The sequence below is a fragment of the Panthera leo genome, chromosome C2 (genome assembly GCF_018350215.1).
Source record: "Panthera leo isolate Ple1 chromosome C2, P.leo_Ple1_pat1.1, whole genome shotgun sequence".
Classification (NCBI taxonomy): domain Eukaryota; kingdom Metazoa; phylum Chordata; class Mammalia; order Carnivora; family Felidae; genus Panthera; species Panthera leo.
In genome coordinates this window covers 70,926,732-70,947,241 of record NC_056687.1, presented here as the reverse complement: position 1 = coordinate 70,947,241, position 20,510 = coordinate 70,926,732, and the positions used below count along the sequence as shown (strand labels likewise).

The 20,510-nt window shown below is 38.7% G+C and overlaps 1 protein-coding gene across 3 annotated transcripts in view; it reads right to left on the bottom strand.

Moving 5' to 3' along the window:
• IQCG (IQ motif containing G) overlaps window positions 1-20,510 on the bottom strand; it is a 53,815-nt gene that overhangs the window by 24,297 nt on the left and 9,008 nt on the right. For all 3 annotated transcript variants that reach the window (XM_042903622.1, XM_042903620.1, XM_042903621.1), the window contains exons 4-5: window positions 18,569-18,804; window positions 14,941-15,069 (exon numbers count right to left, since the gene is read on the bottom strand). In XM_042903622.1, the coding sequence (XP_042759556.1) occupies window positions 14,941-15,069; window positions 18,569-18,804 (365 nt within the window). The remainder of the gene's footprint in view (window positions 1-14,940; window positions 15,070-18,568; window positions 18,805-20,510) is intronic.

Genomic DNA, 20,510 nt, shown 5'->3' with positions numbered 1-20,510 from the left:
CTCAGGTCATAATCTCACAGTTTGTGGGTTCAAGCCCCACGTCAGGCTCTGTGCTGACAGGTCAGAGCCTGGAGCCTCTTCAAATTCGGTGTCTCCCTCTCTCTGTTCCCCCCTGCTTGCATTCTGTCTCTCTCTCAAAAATAAATAAGAGATTAAAAAAAAAAAAAAAAAAAAAAAAAAAAAGACATGCTCCAACAAAATGAGGGATTAACACACACAAAAAAAGAGGAAGAATGGAAGTCTAGAAAACAGGATCAAAAGGAAATCTCAGGAGGGGCGCCTGGGTGGCGCAGTCGGTTAAGCGTCCGACTTCAGCCAGGTCACGATCTCGCGGTCCGTGAGTTCGAGCCCCGCATCGGGCTCTGGGCTGATGGCTCAGAGCCTGGAGCCTGCTTCCGATTCTGCGTCTCCCTCTCTCTCTGCCCCTCCCCCGTTCATGCTCTGTCTCTCTCTGTCCCAAAAATAAATAAAAAACGTTGAAAAAAAAAAAAAAAAAAAAAGGAAATCTCAGGATATGAAGGCAAGGCCCAGTATTATAGCAATGCTGCAGGCCCTGGGAGCAATGGCAACAAATAAGAGAGAAAGAACAGAAGAAAGTCTCAAAGTGGGGGAAAAAAGGGAAGACTTAATGTGTATGACTACACTTAGAGAGCTTTCTATTGAAGAGTTGGGTGCTGGATTCGGAACAGAAATGTCAAAACAGGCAAACAAAAAAATGGCAAAATTTAACTCCAGGAGAAAAAAAGCGATTTAAGAAAGAAAATTTAATCATTATATATACTGTGTGTCCCACCTATGAACTATTTACACACCATCATCATCATCATCATCATCATCATCATCAAAACATTAAGTATTAATTCAACCAAAAATTGGGCTCTAACTATTCTATGGGCATAGAAAAAACTCAATAGATTACATCTAAAATTATATTCCCGGCATCCAACTCTTGATATCTTGATATCGGCTCAGGTCTTGCAGTTGTGACATCAAGCCCCATGCTGGGCTCTGTGCTGAGCAGAGCCTGCTTGAGATTCTCCCTTCCTCTCTCTCTCTGACCCTCCCCTGCTCACGTGCACATGCACGTGTGCTCTCTCTCTAAAAATAAATACACTTTAAAAAGTAAAATAAAAATTCTATTTCCACTAGTGTTGTTTACCATAAAGAAGAAAATGGGCCAGTGTGAGAAATAAAAAATGGTATACTACTAATTTGAATGTAAATATTTCTTATATTTACATTTATTGGCCTCCCATGTGTCCCCTTCAGTGAACTGTCTTTTCCTATCATTTTAGATATGCCATGGCAAAGGATGTCTCACCTCTCTGGATCAGACTACACTTTGATTCATCATCATGATGAAAAGAAATTTCAGCACACTAAGAGACCAGTTAGCCCACTTTCTTTACTCTATCAAAAGCAATGCCCAATTAAAACAGCAATGATACCACTCACTGAATAGAATGTCAGAAATCCAAGATTTACAACAACAAATAATGCCAAGGATGTGGAGCAATACGAACTCTTCATTCAATGTTGGTGAGCATGCAAGAGTCAGTTTGGCAGCTTCTTAACAAAACTAACCATACTCTTATCATAACAACCCAGCAGTTATGCTCCTTGATATTTCCTCAAATGAGTTAAACATTTATGTCCACACAAAAACCTGTACATAGATGTTAACAGCAGTTTTATTCAATAATTGCCCAAACTTGGAAGCAAACAAGTTGTCCTTCAGTATGTGAACAGATAAACTGTGGTATATTCAGACAATAAAATATTATTCTGGGGACACCTGCGTGGCTCAATCTGCTGAGCTTCTGACTATTGATTTCAGCTCAGGTCATGATCCCAGGGTCGTGGGATTAAGCCCCACGTCTGGCTCTGTGCTGAGTGTGGAGGCTTCTTGGGATTCTCTCTCTCTCCCTTTGTCCGTCTCCCACTCTCTCTCTAAAATTAAAAAATATATAGACTGGCTGGGAAGATGGCGGCATAGGAGGACGTTGGGCTCACCGCGTCCTGCTGATCACTTAGATTCCACCCACACCTGCCTAAATAGCCCAGGAAACCACCAGAAGACTAGCAGAACGGATTCTCCAGAGCCAAGCATAGATGAGAGGCCCACGGAAGAGGGTAGGAAGGGCAGAGAGGTGGTGCGCACTACGCAGACTGGCGGGAGGGAGCTGGAGTGGAGGGGCAGCCCGCCGGCAAAGCCGAGACCCCAAGTCTGCCTTGCAAAAGTGGAGGGGCCAGACGGAGTGTGTTCAGACAGCAAGTGGGACTTAACATCTGGAAGATTATAAGCTAACAGCTTATAATTTTGGCTGGAGGACAACGGGAGGGAGAGTTGCTGAGCCCCGGACGAAAGAGCGCAGCCTGGCAGGGAACAAAGGCGCTCGCCAGCGCCATCTCCCTCACCCATTCCCCAGCCAAAATCCCAAAGGGAACCAGTTCCTGTCAGGGAACTTGCTTGCACCTCTCAAACACCGAACACTGTGCTTCTGAGGATCCATCCCTCCGGCGGCGGGTCTGACTCCCTCCCGGTGCCACAGGGCCCCTCCCGAAGCAGATCAACGAAGGAAAAGCAAGCTGAGCCTGCCCCTCCCGCCCCTGTGCACCTTGCCGATCCACCCCAGCTAATACGCCAGATCGCCAGCACCACAAGCCTGGCAGTGTGCAAGTGGCCCAGAGGGGCCACACCACCCCACAGTGAATCCCACCCCTAGGAGAAGGGAAAGGTACACACCAGTCTGACTGTGGCCCCAGCGGTGGGCTGGCGGCAGGCATCAGGTCTGACTGCGGCCAAGCCCACCAAGGCAAGTTATTTAAGACAGCACAGGGGAAGTGCCCCGAAGTTCCGCACCACTCCAGGGACTATCCAAAATGATGAAACGGAAGAATGCCCCTCAAAAAAACCTCCAGGAAATAATGACAGCTAATGAACTGATCAAAAACGATTTAAACAATATGACAGAAAGTAAATTTAGAATAATAGTCATAAAATTAATCGCTGGGCTTGAAAACAGTATAAAGGACAGCAGAGAATCTATTGCTACAGAGATCAAGGGACTAAGGAACAGCCAGGAGGAGCTAAAAAATGCTATGAATGAGCTGCAAAATAAAACGGAGACGACCACAGCTTGGATGGAAGAGGCAGAGGAGAGAATAGGTTAACTAGAAGATAAAATTATGGAAAAAGAAGAAGCTGAGAAAGAGATAAAAAATCCAGGAGTATGAGGGGAAAATTAGAGAACTAAGTGATGCACTAAAGAGAAATAATCTACGTATAATTGGTATTCCAGAGGAGGAAGAGAGAGGGAAAGGTGCTGAAGGTGTACTTGAAGAAATAATAGCTGAGAACTTCCCTGATCTGGGGAAGGAAAAAGGCATTGAAATCCAAGAGGCACAGAGAACTCCCTTCAGACGTAACCCAAATCGATCTGCAAGACATATCATAGTGAAACTGGCAAAATACAAGGATAAAGAGAAAATTCTGAAAGCAGCTAGGGATAAACGTGCTCTAACATATAAAGGGAAACCGATAAGACTTGTGACGGATCTCTCTACTGAAACTTGGCAGGCCAGAAAGGAATGGCAGGAAATCTTCAATGTGATGAACAGAAAAAATATACAGCCAAGAATCCTCTATCCAGCAAATCTGTCATTTAGAATAGAAGAGAGATAAAGGTCTTCCCAAACAAACATAAACTGAAGGAATTCATCACCACTAAACCAGCCCTACAAGAGATCCTAAGGGGGATCCTGTGAGACAAAGTACCAGAGACATTGCTACAAGCATGAAACCTACAGACATCACACTGAATGTAAATGGACTAAATGCGCCAACCAAAAGACATAGGGTATCAGAATGGATAAAAAAACAAGACCCATCTATTTGCTGTCTACAAGAGACTCATTTCAGACCTGAGGACACCTTCAGATTGAAAGGGAGGGGATGGAGAACTATCTTTCATGCTACTGGAAGTCAAAAGAGAGCTGGAGTAGCCATACTTATATCAGACAAACTAGACTTTAAATTAAAGGCTGTAACAAGAGATGAAGAAGGGCATTATATAATAATTACAGGGTCTATCCATCAGGAAGAGCTAACAATGATAAATGTCTATGCGCCGAATACAGGAGCCCCCAAATATATAAAACAATGACTCACAAACGTAAGCAACCTTATTGATAAGAATGTGGTAATTGCAGGGGACTTTAACACCCCACTTACAGAAATGGATAGATCATCTAGACACACAGTCAATAAAGAAACAAGGGCCCTGAATGATACATTGGATCAGATGGACTTGACAGATATATTTAGAACTCTGCATCCCAAAGCAACAGAATATACTTTCTTCTCGAGTGCACATGGAACATTCTCCAAGATAGATCACATACTGGGTCACAAAACAGCCCTTCATAAGTATACAAGAATTGAGATCATACCATGCATACTTTCAGACCACAATGCTATGAAGCTTGAAATCAACCACAGGAAAATTCTGGAAAACTTCCAAAAACATGGAGGTTAAAGAACATCCTACTAAAGAATGAATGGGTCAACCAGGCAATTAGAGAAGAAATTTAAAAATATATGGAAACAAACGAAAATGTAAATACAACAATCCAAACGCTTTGGGATGCAGCGAAGGCAGTCCTGAGAGGAAAATACACTGCAATCCAAGCCTATCTCAAGAAACAAGAAAAATCCCAAATACAAAATCTAACAGAACACCTAAAGGAAATAGAAGCAGAACAGCAAATACACCCTAAACGCAGCAGAAGAAGAGAAATAATAAATATTAGAGCAGAAATAAACAATATAGAATCTAAAAAAACTGCAGAGCAGATCAATGAAACCAAGAGTTGGTTTTTTGAAAAAATAAACAAAATTGATAAACCTCTAGCCAGGCTTCTCAAAAAGAAAAGGGAGATGACCCAAATAGATAAAATCATGAATGAAAATTGAATTGTTACAACCAATCCCTCAGAAATACAAGCAATTATCAGGGAATACTATGAAAATCTATATGCCAACAAACTGGACAACCTGGAAGAAATGGACAAATTCCTAAACACCCACACACTTCCAAAACTCAATCAGGAGGAAATAGAAAGCTTGAACAGACCCATAACCAGCGAAGAAATTGAATCAGTTATCAAAAATCTCCCAACAAATAGGAGTCCAGGACCAGATGGCTTCCCAGGGGAGTTCTACCAGACGTTTAAAGCAGAGATAATACCCATCCTTCTCAAGCTATTCCAAAAAATAGAAAGGGAAGGAAAACTTCCAGACTCATTCTATGAAGCCAGTATTAACTTTGATTCCTAAACCAGACAGAGACCCAGTAAAAAAAGAGAACTACAGGCCAATATCCCTGATGAATATGGATGCAAAAATTCTCAATAAGATACTAGCAAATCGAATTCAACAGCTTATAAAAAGAATTATTCACCATGATCAAGTGGGATTCATTCCTGGGATGCAGGGCTGGTTCAACATTTGCAAATCAATCAACGTGATACATCACATTAATAAAAGATAAGAACCATATGATGCTGTCAATCGATGCAGAAAAAGCATTTGACAAAATTCAGCATCCTTTCTTAATAAAAGCCCTGGAGAAAGTCGAGATAGAAGGAACATACTTAAACATCATAGAAGCCATTTATGAAAAGCCCACAGCTGATATTATCCTCAGTGGGGAAGAACTGAGAGCTTTCCCCGAGATCAGGAACACGACAGGGATGTCCACTCTCACCGCTGTTGTTTAACACAGTGTTGGAAGTGCTAGCATCAGCAATCAGACAACAAAAGGAAATCAAAGGCATCAAAAGTGGCAAAGATGAAGTCAAGCTTTCACTTTTTGCAGATGACATGATATTATACATGGAAAATCCGACAGACTCCAGCAAAAGTCTGCTAGAACTGATACATGAATTCAGCAAAGTCGCAGGATGCAAAATCAATGTACAGAAATCAGTTGCATTCTTATACACTAATAATGAAGCAACAGAAAGACAAATAAACTGATCCCATTCACAATTGCACCAAGAAGCATAAAATACCTAGGAATAAATCTAACCAAAGATGTAAAAGATCTGTATGCTGAAAACTATAGAAAGCTTATGAAGGAAATTGAAGAAGATATAAAGAAATGGAAAAACATTCCGTGCTCATGGGTTGGAAGAATAAATATTGTCAAAATGTCAATACTACCCAAAACTATCTACACATTCAATGCAATCCCAATCAAAATTGCACCAGCATTCTTCTCAAAGCTAGAACAAGCAATCCTAAAATTCATATGGAACCACAAAAAGGCCCCGAATGGCCAAAGTAATTTTGAAGAAGAAGACCAAAGCAGGAGGCATCACAATCCCAGACTTTAGCCTCTACTACAAAGCTGTAATCATCAAGACAGCATGGTATTGGCACAAAAACAGACACATAGACCAATGGAATAGAATAGAAACCCCAGAACTAGACCCACAAAAGTATGGCCAACTAATCTTTGACAAAGCAAGAAAGAATATCCAATGGAAAAAAGACAGTCTCTTTAACAAATGGTGCTGGGAGAACTGGACAGCAACATGCAGAAGGTTGAAACTAGACCACTTTCTCACACCATTCACAAAAATAAACTCAAAATGGGTAAAGGACCTGAATGTGAGACAGGAAACCATCAAAACCCTAGAGGAGAAAGCAGGAAAAGACCTCTCTGACCTCAGCCGCAGCAATATCTTACTTGACACATCCCCAAAGGCAAGGAAATTAAAAGCAAAAATGAACTATTGGGACCACATCAAGATAAAAAGCTTCTGCACAGCAAAGGAAACAGTCAACAAAACTAAAAGGCAACTGATGGAATGGGAAAAGATATTTGCAAATGACATATCAGACAAAGGGCTAGTATCCAAAATCTATAAAGAGTCAAACTCCACACCCAAAAAACAAATAATCCAGTGAAGAAATGGGGAGAAAACATGAATAGACACTTCTCTAAAGAAGACATCCAGATGGCCAACAGGCACATGAAAAGATGCTCAACATTGCTCCTCATCAGGGAAATACAAATCAAAACCACACTCAGGTATCACCTCACACCAGTCAGAGTGGCCAAAATGAACAAATCAGGAGACTATAGATGCTGGAGAGGATGTGGAGAAACGGAACCTTCTTGCACTGTTGGTGGGAATGCAAACTGGTGCAGCCACTCTGGAAAACAGTGTGGAGGTTCCTCTAAAAATTAAAAATAGGCCTACCCTATGACCCAGCAGTAGCACTGCTAGGAATTTACCCAAGGGATACAGGAGTACTGATGCAAAGGGGCACCTGTACCCCAATGTTTATAGCAGCACTCTCAGCAATAGCCAAATTATGGAAAGAGCCTAAATGTCCATCAACTGATGAATGGATAAAAAAATTGTGGTTTATATACACAAGGGAGTACTACGTGGCAATGAGAAAGAATGAAATATGGCCCTTTGTAGCAACGTGGATGGAACTGGAGAGTGTGATGCTAAGTGAAATAAGCCATACAGAGAAAGACCGATACCATATGTTTTCACTCTTATGTGGATCCTGAGAAACTTAACAGGAACCCATGGGGGAGGGGAAGGAAAAAAAAAAAAAAGGAGAGGTTAGAGTGGGAGAGAGCCAAAGCATAAGAGACTTTTAAAAACTGAGAATAAACTGAGGACTGATGGGGGGGTGGGAGGGAGGGGAGGGTGGGTGATGGGTACTGAAGAGGGCATCTTTTGGGATGAGCACTGGGTGTTGTATGGAAACCAATTTGACAATAAATTTCATATATTAAAAATAAATAAGTTAAATAAATAAAATTAAAAAAGAAAGTTGTTCAAGTTAAAAAAATAAAAATATAATAAAATTTAAAAGTATATATATTATTTCATGCTAACAAAGGAAAATGACCTGTCAAGCATGACAAGACATGGAAGAATCCTAAATGCATAAACTAAGTGGAAGAAGCCAATCTGAAAAGGCTATGTGCTGTATGATTTCAACTACATGACATTCTGAAGAAGGCAAAACTATGAAGACAGTAGAAAAATCAGTGGTTGCCAGGGGCTCAGGGAGAGGGTGGGAAGGATTAATAGGTAGAACACAAAGGATTTTTGGGGCAGTGAAACTATTCTATATAAAACTGTAACACTGGATGTATGTCAGCACACATTTGTCAAAACCCACAGAATATATAACAAAAAAGTGAACCCTAGGGGTGCCTGGATGGCTCAGTCGGTTAGGCTTGGTTTTGGCTCAGGTCGTGATCTCACGGTTTGTGAGTTTGAGCCCCACAGAGCCTGCTTGGGATTCTCTCTCTCCTTCTCTAGAGGCAGGCCCTCTCTAGGGGCAGAGTCCCTCCCCTGCTTGCTTGTTCTATGTCTCTCAAAATAAATAAAAAACTGAAAAAACAATAATAAAATAAAATGGTTTTTTTTTGAAGAGTGAACCTTAATGTAAACTATGGACTTCAGTTAATAATAATGTATCAATACTGGCTCATTGATGATAACAAATGTACTGCATTAATATAAGATGTTAATAATAAGAGGTATATAGGAACTCTTTTTTTTTTTTTTTTAAGATTTTATTTTTAAGCAATCTCTATACCCAACATGGGGCTCAAACCCACAACCCCATGATCAAGAGTTGCATGCCCCACCTACTGAGCCAGCCAGGTACCCTAGAAACTCTACTTTCTGCTTAGTTTTTCTATGAACTTAAAACTGAAGTCTACTGAAAAAAAAAAAAAAAAAGCAATGCCCAAACAATACTCACATAGGATCCAAGTTATGTATACCTTTCTGTCACAAATGGGAATAGTGCTGGTGTGGCTTGCACATTATTAGTGATCTACATTCTACAGCTGAGTTCCAATAAAGAGCACCCAGGTTACCACTTCAGCAAGCAGAGGGGCTACTCTGGCTCCTTTTGTTTGCCTTTCTAGAGTAGAGGCTGAGTGACCATGATGAAATTGATAACTCATAAATCTTGGACCTTCTGACCAAAATCTTAAAAGACCCTAAAACCTGGCAAATTCTCTCCTTTCTTTTGCTTTGAGAAACAAAGTGGTCTGTCTCCCCTGAATAATGAAGTAGGATACATATTAAAAAATACGTAATGGTGTGTTGGGCTGGCACAGTCAGAAAAGCATGTAACTCTGATCTTGAGGTTGTGAGTTCGAGCCCCATGTTGGGTATAGAGATAACAAAAAAAATTTTTTTAAGTGAGAATGATTTCTAACCAAAGGGAGCTTAAGCAGAGGATCTTTACATATTATTCATTCTTACTCAGGGGCAGATATGCACACATCTCACAGGTAGAATGCATACTTTAAGCATGTCTTTCACACCTGCTCCTAGAAGAAGGAAAAATTATTTCATGCCAGGCCCTATGTGGGGCTTTCGCCAAGGCTCATTCATTACACTTATCTTTTACCCATTTTCCACTTATATTCTGGTATCTTTCTTATTATTTTATAATATTTTATTGTATAGTGAAGATAATTACCAACAAGAGAAGCTTCATTTAAAACTAAACAGAGGAGCTGAGCAGAAAGGGATGGAGAGTGAGTACTAATGAGTACAGTCTTTCTTTTTTGGAATGATGAGAATGTTCTGGAATTAGATAGTGGTGATGGTTGCACAACTGTGAATATACCAAAAACCACCACCAAATTGTACATGTTGAAAAGATAAATGTTTGGTATTGACAAAGACTCTCTCCTTGACCAAACTAAGCAGGTTCCTCTGAGTCTTCTCTACCAGAGCTTGTCCTTGGCCACTGTCCTTAACTTCAGCCTGCATAGCCTAATTGAGCAAGACTTCTAAATCAGTTTAGAGAGAATCCCCACCCTGATCTGATCTCCCTGGATTTTGATCAAATTTCTCATCCCCCACCCTTGATATCTAAACCTTTAGCCTGCTTTCAGTAAGAATCCTGTTAAATTAGTTTAGCAAGAATCCTCTACCCTTTATGTCTCTTAGTAATTTTTTATCCACTGACCCCCTCTTCAGAGTTGAGCCTAATCTCTCTCCCTATTATAATAATCCTGAATAAAGTCTTCATTACCATTTTGACATGTGTCTGAATAATTTCTTTAACAGCATATAAATTTTATCTCAATAAAGCTCTTATTCAAGGAACTAAATAGAAAATCTTGTCTGTCTTATATCCATCATTAAATGTGATGATAAAAGTGCCAATCACACAGTAGTTAAAATACTAAACAATATGTAACTGATTTGCCCAAATCTATATATAATTTTCCAATTTAAGTAAATCCAAAATGATGCCTATCTAATTGGAAGAAAAATTAAAAGAAGAAATTACTATATATAATCACATATGTAAAATCAATCACTGGTAAACTGTCTACATTGAGATAATTTACTCCTTCCCAAATAGTGGTACATATTTCTTTTTTATTTTTCTTACTGGTTTTTTGTTTTGTTTTGTTTTTTGTGTTTTTTTTCTTACTGTTTTTTTTTAATTAAAAAAATTTTTTTTTAATCTTTGAGAGAGAGACAGAGAGAGACAGAGTGGGAGCAGGGGAGAAACAGAGAGGGAGACACAGAATCCAAAGCAGGCTTCAGGCTCTGAGCTGTCAGCACAGAGCCTGATGCGGGGCTCCAACTCAGAACCATGAGATCATGACCCAAGCAGAAGTCGGACACTTAACCAAGTGAGCCACCCAGGCGCCCCTTTATTTTTCTTACTTGATTAGCTTTTTAAAAAATTATTAGGTAATAAGTACAACACTGTAATATTTCAAAACTGAATAGGCACTTACAGGAAAAGATGGATAATCTGCCATCTCCCTTCTCCCTTCCGATTCATTCTTATGAAGTAATCAATGTTAAGCCTTTTGATATACATCCTTCCGCATCTTTCCTTGTGCTCTTACATATATGGATGAGTTTTTTTTAATGAGTCATGTTACACACATGATACTATAATTTTTTCACTTATCTATATATGAAGAACATTCCTCTAGATCAATCATAGAGCTCTAATTTATTCTTTTTAATAGCTGCATGTTTCTTATTTCCTAACATTAACAATCATTCAAGAACTCCTTTACAAAGGACACTTATGCTATTTCTAGATTTTTACCATTATGCTACAACAAATAATGTGAATGTATATACATATACTGACTGAACCAGGAGCCTCCAGTTCTCATTTTCTTTCTTTTTTTTTTTTTTAAGTTTATTTTATTTTGAGAGAGAGAGAGAATAGGCAGGGAGAGGGAGTGAGACAGGGGCAGAAGATCCAAAGCAGGCTTTGTGCTGACAGAAGAGAGCCCAATTGCCAGGCTCGAACTCACAAACCAAAGTCAAACACTTAACAGACTGAGCCACCCAGGTACCCCCCCAGTTTTCATTTTCTATGCATTTTTTTTTCAGTTTTATTATAGAGATGTGATAATACTATATTATTTCCAGTCTTTCGTTTTCTATTTAAAATTGTGACACAGAGGTACCTGGGTGGCTCAGTCGGTTAAGTGTCCAACTCTTGATTTCAGCTCAGGTCATAATCTCATGGTTGTGAGATTGAGCCCCGTGCTGGGCTCCACGCTGGTGTGGAGCCTGTTTGGGATTCTCTCTCCCTCTCCCTCTGCTCCTCCCCCACTTGCATTCTCTCTCTCTTTCTCAAAAAAAAAAAAAAATGTGATATAAACATTTCCCCCATGTTATAACTCTGTAAACAATACTTTAAATAGATTTATAATATCATCCATTAAACTATAGACTATATCTTTGATTCTGTAATTCCACATGTAGTGACTGAACTTCATGGAATAATAATAGATCAGACAAAGAAACACACTAACACATCATTTGCTAAAACAAAAATTTGGAAACAACCTAAATGTTAAATTCAAGGAATGGTTAAATAAATTATGGAATAGTACATAAATAATAGTGAATATTATAAAATTGAAATTAGGTATATGTATTTTTCATAAATAAATCATTTTTACAAATTATACCAATTAATTCTCCCACCAGCAGTGTACTTACAATGTTAAGTCCATAATAGTAGCTGTTATTATTATTATTAGGCACTTACTATGTGCCAGGAACTATCCTAAGTCTGTACATGTGTTAATTAATCTAACTGTCAAAATATCCCTAGTACAGGGACGTCTGGATGGCTCAGTAGGTTAAGTGTCCCACTCTTGATTTCAGCTCAGATCATGAGATGAAGCCCTGTGGAGCCTGCTTGGGATTCTCTCTCCCTCTCTCTCCCTCTCCCCTGTTTGCATGTATATGCACTCTCTCTCTCTCTCTCTCTCAAAAAAAAAATCCCTAGTACAGAATTTATTACCAATACTAAGGTACAAAGGTAGAGAAAATAACTCAAGGAAAACAATTCCACCTATGCAAACAAGATAAACACTCTCATTCTGAGTACTCAGCCTTCATATAAGAATTTTATCTTGGTCCCAAAATCATCTGATTGGGTTCAATTTCTTAAGGTATGAAACTCTTTGGAATTAGTTCAAAGGCCCTGGAAAGGAAAACTTCCCTTGGCATGCTTTTCATGATCACCTGCTATTGTTCAGGAATTTGCAGTGAATTCAGTCTTAAGAAAAATTACTGTAAAGACATCCAAATCAGTAAGGAAGAAGTAAAACTTTCACTCTTTGCAGATGACATAATACTATACAGAAAAACCAAAAGACTACACCAAAAAACTGCTAAAACTGATAAAGGAATTTAGTAAAGTGGCAGGATGCAAACTCAATGTACAGAAATCTGCTGCATTTCTATATGCCAGTAATGAAACAACAGAAACAGAAATTAATAAAACAATCCCATTTACAATTGAACCTAAAATATGAGATGCCTAGGAATAAACCTAACCAAAGAGGTGAAAGATCTGTACTCTGAAAACTATAAAACACTGATGAAAGAAATTGAAGACAACACCAAGAAATGAAGACATTCCATACTCATGGATTGGAAGAACAAATATTGTGAAAATGTCTATATTACCCAAAGCAATCTACATATTTAATGCAATCCTTGTCAGAATTCCAACAGCATTTTTCACAGAACTAGAACAAACAATCCTAACATTTTTATGGAATCAAAAGACCCCAAATAGCCAAAGCAATCTTGAAAAAGAAAAGCAAAGCTGCAGGCATCACAATTCTGGACTTGAAGTTATATTACAAAGCTATAGTAATCAAAACAGTATGGTAATGGAACAAAACTAGATACAGAATAAAAAACACAGAAATAAACCCACAATTATATGGTCAGTCAATCTTTGACAAAGTGGAAAAGAATACCCAATGGAAAAAAGACAGTCTCTTCAACAAATGGCCTTGGGAAAACTGGACAAAAACATGCAAGAGAAAGAAACTGGCTCACTTTCTTACACTATCTACAAAAACAAATTCAAAATGGATTAAAAACCAAAACGTGAGACTGGAAACAAGAAAAATCCTAGAAGAGAGCACAGAAAGCACAGGCAGTAACTTCTCTGACATTGGCTATAGCAACTTTTTATAGATAGGTCCAAGGCAAAGGAAACAAAAGCAAATCAATCAATCAACAAAACCAAAAGGCAACCTACAGAATGGGAAAAGATATTTCCAAATGACATATCCAATAAAGGGTTGGTACCCAAAATATACAAAAAGTTTATAAAACTCATCACCCAAAAAACAAATCCAGTGAAAAAACGGGCAGAAGACATGAACAAACATTTTCCAAAGAAGACTTCCAGATGGCCAATAGACACATGAAAAGATGTTCATTAACATTTAACATCAGGGAAATGCAAATCAAAACTACAATGAGGTATCACTTCATACCTGTAAGAATGGCTGAAATCAACAACACAAGAAACAACAGGTGTTGGCCAAGGATGTGGAGAAAATTAACCTCTTGCCCTGTTGGTGGGAATGTGAACTGATGCAGCCACTGTGGAAAACCCTATGGAGGTTTCTCAAAAAGTTAAAAATAGAACTATATTATGATCCAGTAATGGCACTACTGGGTATTTACCCAAAGAACACAAAAACTCTAATTCAGAAGGGATACATGCGCCCCTATGTTTATAGCAGCATTATTTACAATAGCCAAGATATGAAAGTAGCCCATGTGTCCATCGATATATAAATGGATAAATATGTGGTATATATATACAAGGGAATATTATTCTGCCATAAAAATAATAAAACCTTGCCATTGGAGCTAGAGAGTATAATGCTAAACAAAATAAGTCAGAGAAAGACAAATATTATATGATTTCACTCATGGCATTTAAGAAACAAAACAAACAAGCAAAGGAAAAAAAAAAGAGGGAGAAAGAGACAAACCAAGAAGCAGATTCTTAACTATAGAGAACAAACTTATGGTTACCAGAGGGGAGGTGGGGGGAGATGGGTGAAACTAACTTGAATTAAAATAAAAAAAAAGATTACTGTATAATAGGAAGAATATTCTTGACATATTGTAGATACACATAACCAAAGCCCAGAAATCTCAATTATTGTCCCAAGATTAGAACCTTAATTTCTGAGTTCTATTTATCTTCCCTGGAAGGCACAGACTTGATTTGCTTTAAAAATCAAGGATTTCTGGTAAAAATTTTATAGCACTTTAAAATACAGTACAGCAGGGGCGGCTGGGTGGCTCAGTCGGTTAAGCGTCTGACTTCGGCTCAGGTCATGATCTCGCGGTTGGTGAGTTCAAGCCCCGCGTCAGGCTCTGTGCTGATGGCTCAGAGCCTGGAGCCTGTTTCAGATTCTGTGTCTCCCTCTCTCTCTGATCCTCCCCCGTTCATGCTGTGTCTCTCTCTGTCTCAAAAATAAATAAACGTTAAAAAAAAAATTAAAAAAAAAATAAAATACAGTACAGTACAGCAAATAAACTTAATATTACTTGGACCTGGCAATGATATCATAGAAATGCTTTTTGTTTTCCCTCTCTTTGCCCAAAGCTTCCAAGAGACTGGTGAAAGTGCCTGACTCCTGCAGCTCCTGCATGGTCTTTGTAATTATGTCACTGAAAAACTGCCTGTAAGGAGAAACAAGAAAGATGAGTTAATAAATTTCCCTACATTTACAAAGGGCTACAGAAGTCACACAAGTTAAGACCTGGAATGAAAATCAGAACTAAGTTGGAATTACTCCTGGAGTGCAAGAATAATTTAACATTAGGAAGTCTATTAATAGAGGGGCGACTGGGTGGCTTAGTCAGTCAAGCATCCAACTTAGGCTAAGGTCATGATCTCACAGTTCGTGGGTTCAAACCCCACGTTGAGCTCTGTGTCGGGCTCCAGGCTAACAATGTGGAGCCTGCTTAGGACTCTCTCTCTCTCCCTCTCCCTCTGCCCCTCACCCACCCACGCTTTCTCTCAAAAATAAATTAAAAAAAAAAAAAAGAAAGTCTATTAATAGAATTCATCACATTAACAAAGGCAAAAGGAGGAAAAACCATAAGACCATCACAACAGATGGCAGAAAAGGCATTTGGCAAAACTCAATACCCATTGTTTTAAAAATAAACAACAAAAACTCTTCGCAAACTAGAAATAAAAGAGAACTTCCTTAACCTGACAAAGTTTACATACCAAGTACTAACAAACACTGAATGTACAGTATAATATTATGTACACAATATTTAAAAACATGTAAAACTAGGGGCGCCTGGGTGGTTCAGTCTGTTAAGCATTCAACTTCAGCTCGGGTCATGATCTCTGTTCACAAGTTCATGTGGGGCCTGAGCTGACAACATGGAGCCCACTTAGGATCCTCTGTCCTCCTCTCTCTGCTCCTACCCACCCCCCCAAAAAAAAATTTTTTTAAAAACATGTAAAACTGTATGTACTGTTTAAATAAAACACATACATACCTAATAAAAGTATCACAACATGTAAGAGAATAATAAATACCATATTCAGAATAGAGTTCATCTTTGGGGGAAGAGTGAGGGGGACTAGCATCTGAGGCTTCAATTGTATCTGTAGTATTTCATTTAAAAACAAAACAAAACAGGGGTGCCTGGGTGGCTTGGTCCGTTGAACGCTCATCTTCAGCTAAGGTCAAGATCCTGCAGTACGTGAGTTCAACCCTCACATTGGACTTGCTGTCTGCCCAGAGCCTGCTTTCAATCTTCTGTCCCCCTCTCTCTCTACCCCTCTTGTGCATGCTTGCTCGCTCTCTCTCTCTCACTCCCTCTCAAAAATAAACCTTTAAAATAAAATAAAATGAATTCATAAAAAAAAAAAAACCTCTAAAGCAATTATGGTAAAATGTTAAGATTCGGTGCTTACACACATTTAAGTATTCATTATTTCATTATTTATATTTTTCTGCATTTTGGGGTGCTTGGGTGGCTCAGTGGGTTGAACATCCAACTTTGGCTAAGGTCATGATCTCACAGTTTGTGAATTCCAGCTCCAAGTCCAGCTCACTGCTGTCAGTCTGTCAGCACAGATCTCACTTTGGATCCTTTGTCCCCGTCTCTCTGCCCCTTCCCTGCTTGCTCTTTCCCTCTCTCTCTCCCCCGAAAAATTATATTTTTCTGCATTTAAAAAATATTTGAGGGGCACCTGGGTGGCTCAGTGGGTTGAGTGTCTGACTTTGGCTCAGGTCATGATCTCATGGTTTATGAGTTCCAGCCCTGCATTGGGCTCTGTGCTGACAGCTCAGAGCTTGGTGCCTGCTTCGGATTCTGTGTCCCCTTTCTTTCTGCCTCTCCCCTGCTTGTGCTCTGTCTCTCTCTCAAAAATAAATAAACATTAAAAAATTTTTTTTAATAATAAAAAATATTTCATAATTTTGCAAAAGCTAAACCTTTTAAAAATTTTTAAAAAGAGGGGCGCCTGGGTGGCTCAGTCAGTTAAAAGCTCAGGTCATGATCTCACAGTTTGTGGGTTCAAGCCCTGCCTCAGGCTTTGTGCTGACATCTCAGAGCCTAGAGCCTGCTTCAGATTCTGTGGCTCCCTCTCTCTCTGCCCTTCCCCCACTCATGCTCTGTCTCTCTTGCGCTCTCTCAAAAATAAATAAAACATTAAAAAAAAATTTTTTTAAAGAGCTAATAAAACCCTCACATTTTAGAGATGAGTAAACCCAGGAAGGGTTAACCAGGAAGGTTAAATGACCTGCCTAATCACATAACTAATTTGAGAAAGATGTATAACCATATAATTCATACTTCCTGACTCCTAGTCCATTGGTTTCTATAATATTCTGGTGGGTAGAGAATTTTAAAAACTGCTTTTTAATGTTTTGACATAGAGTCGGCAAGAATTACACTATTTTACATAATAATCTATTAACAACAGTTCAAAGAAAAAGATTCAAAACCTATATTAAGAGAAAAGTTAAGTATACCAAAGTAAAAAAAAACCAATTGAAAAGATATTAGCCATCACATGGAGACAGAAAAGGACATTAGCTAGATTGGGTGTTTATAAGCTGGATACGTTTCTGTCATGCATGCAAATCTGAGCCAGATTGATTTTAACAAGAAACATTACCCCTCTGATGCAGGGATTGGAATATTTTTCCTATAAAGGGACAAATGGTAAATGTTTTGGCTTTGCAGGCCATAAATTCTCTGTTGCAACTCCTCAGCTCTGTTGTTGTAGCATGAAAGCAGCAAGAGACAATATGTAACCAAATGAGCAATGCTGTATTCCAATAAAATTTATTTTCAAAAACAGACCACAGGCTGCATTTGGCTGGTGGCCCTGGGTAATTGTTCTAAGCATTCATTTACCAACAGTCCTTACCATCATATTACATCCTCTTTTATTTTATTTTTAAAATTTTTTAAATGTTTATTTTTGAGAGAGAGAGAGACAGAGCACAAGCAGGGGAGGGGCAGAGAGAGGGAAACCCAGAATCCAAAGCAGGCTCCAGGCTCTGAGCTGTCAGCACAGAGCCCAACACGAGGCTTGAACTCACGAACCATGAGATCATGACCTGAGCCAAAGTCGGACGCTCAACAGACTAAGCCACCCAAGCACCCCATATTACATCCTCTATTAAACTTAACAGGTTTCTTTGTCAGCAAGCCAGCTGACAACAAAAAACTGAATACTGAGACAATGGAAACTGAGACTGCCTTTCAGAAATTCTCGGGGCACCTGGGTGCCCTGCTTGGCTAAGTGTCCCACTCTTGATTTCAGCTCAGGTTATGATATCACAGTTATGAGACTGAGCCCTGAGTTGGGCTCCGCTCAGAGTGGGGAGACTGCTTAAGATTCTCTCTCTCCCTCTGTCCCTCTCCCCCCACTCCCGCTTTCTCTACAAATAAAAAATAATAAATGAATAAATGAATAAATAACTGGAAACAAAGGCTCAACAACTTGCCCATGATTATATAGCCACATACTTCCAATTGTACCACACTTCCTCTAGACAGTCTTTAGCTAATCCTATGGAAAGCAGTAGCTTTCCATATAATGACCAATCCATAAGAGAAGACAGCAGTCGACCACCGTTACACCCATTTTTCATCCATAATAAATATACTACTACATTCCAAATATGCTCTCCTTCCTTACCTATCTACCTGAATTTTCTTCAGTGTCTCCGTAGACATTATGGTCTGTCTTATAGGTTTTTTGAAGATAAGATCTTGCGTTTTGTTAAATCCGTTGGCCAATTGGCTTCCTTGTCTGATTTCTGGCAACTTGGTTTCTTCTTTAGGTAAGAATGGACTGGTTATTTTTGAGGTTTTTGGGTCATCTGAAAATTTTTCTAAGGTCTTTCCTTCAAAATTGATTTCTTTATTTTTCTTCTAAAAACAAGAAATAATGTTTTATGTAATACAGATTTTAAGAGTAAAGAAACAATGCTATACAAGGGCCTCTGCCTACATTTTTCAACCTCATCTTCTGCCACTTGTACTCGACACACAAGAAAATTACCCTTTTCTTCAGCCACATAAACCATGTCCTGCTATTTTGTTCCTTCCTGCCCCTAGACAACATTCCTTTTCTGTCTTTCCTCAGTGTACCACCAGGTAAACTTTAAGATTTTGATCAAAGGAAAAGTTATTTGTGAAACATCTTTATTAGCAGACATTTACCATATTGTAATTCTTGTATAAATTGTATACAATTGTATAATTGTCTCCATCAGATTGTAAATTCTATGAAGGAAGGGACAGTTCTTAGAGATCTTGGTTCCCTTCAAATTCTTTTTGAAACAGGGGAACCTGAGTGGCTCAGTCCGTTAAGCATCTGACTGTTGATTTTGATTCAGGTCATGATCTCACTGTTTGTGAGATTGAGCCCCACGTCGGGCTCTGTACTAACAGCAAGGAGCCAATCTGAGATTATCTCTCTCCCTCTCTTGCTGCCCCTCCACCACTCATGCAGGCACTCTCTGTCTCAAAAGTAAATAATTAAAAAATAAAATAAAATAAATTCTTTTGGGAATTAGACTGGATAATAAATGTGGCCATCTTTATAGTTTCATTGTCTAGAACAATGCCTAGGGTATAGGAGACTCAAAATGCTCATTGACACATGAATTTTAAATATAAAGAATGAAAGGAAAGTCATATCAAAGAGCAAATTGGTATAATTAGTAGTGTGGTATAGATTTTGAAGGTCATGTGGGGAAAGGCCAAAATAATTTATTTTTCAGACCCAAATTGAACACTAAGGGGTAGGCATCAACCATAGGAACAGCATATGTCTTTTAACTGATGATTCCCATTTAATCTGTGGCTAAAAGCTTTAGCTTTTGAGAGGCCATACAACATAGTCATTATACCTAAAGACTCTGAAACCAAACTTCCTTATTTGAATCCTGGCTTTATTTCTCACTAAACCATATTGACTTAAGAAAACTATTTAATATCTCTATGCCTCCATTTTCCCATTGGTAAAATAGGGATAGTAGTACCTCCCCTCATAGGGTTATTAAAAGGATTAAATAAATTAATATACATAAAGCATTTAGAACAGTACACAGAACTTTGTGAGTTCTACACTTGTTATGATTACTTAAATTCTTGTGCTGTCTTATGCACAGAAGAAAAGTTTATCTGCACACTGATACACAAAGCCTAGGTCTTCCTTAGCTAAACTTCAACTAGCCCAGAAATGTTAAAAACTATCCATGAATGGTTAATAAACACAGAGTCAACTGTATTTTTCTTTACATCAACTATAAGCAAAGATCCAGATCTAAAGAACACATCTATAGGGAAGTACAAAACAAAATGCTGCCTTAAATAAGAACTAAATTTAAATTTTTTCTTTTAAATTAAAATTAATTTGGCTACAACGAGAATAGAAGTGTAGCATTTCAACAACTGAACTGAAACTTACCTAGATGTAAGGAAAACCTTAAGGGTGGTTTTTATTTTAGATTTTATCTACGTAGGGAAGGGGAAAGTGTAAGGCCTAGGAGGCTCTGTTTTTCCATTTCCCTGTTTTTCCTCTACCTTTATGCTTGGGCATCTGGAAATGGAAGCAACTGTGTCAAGCAGCC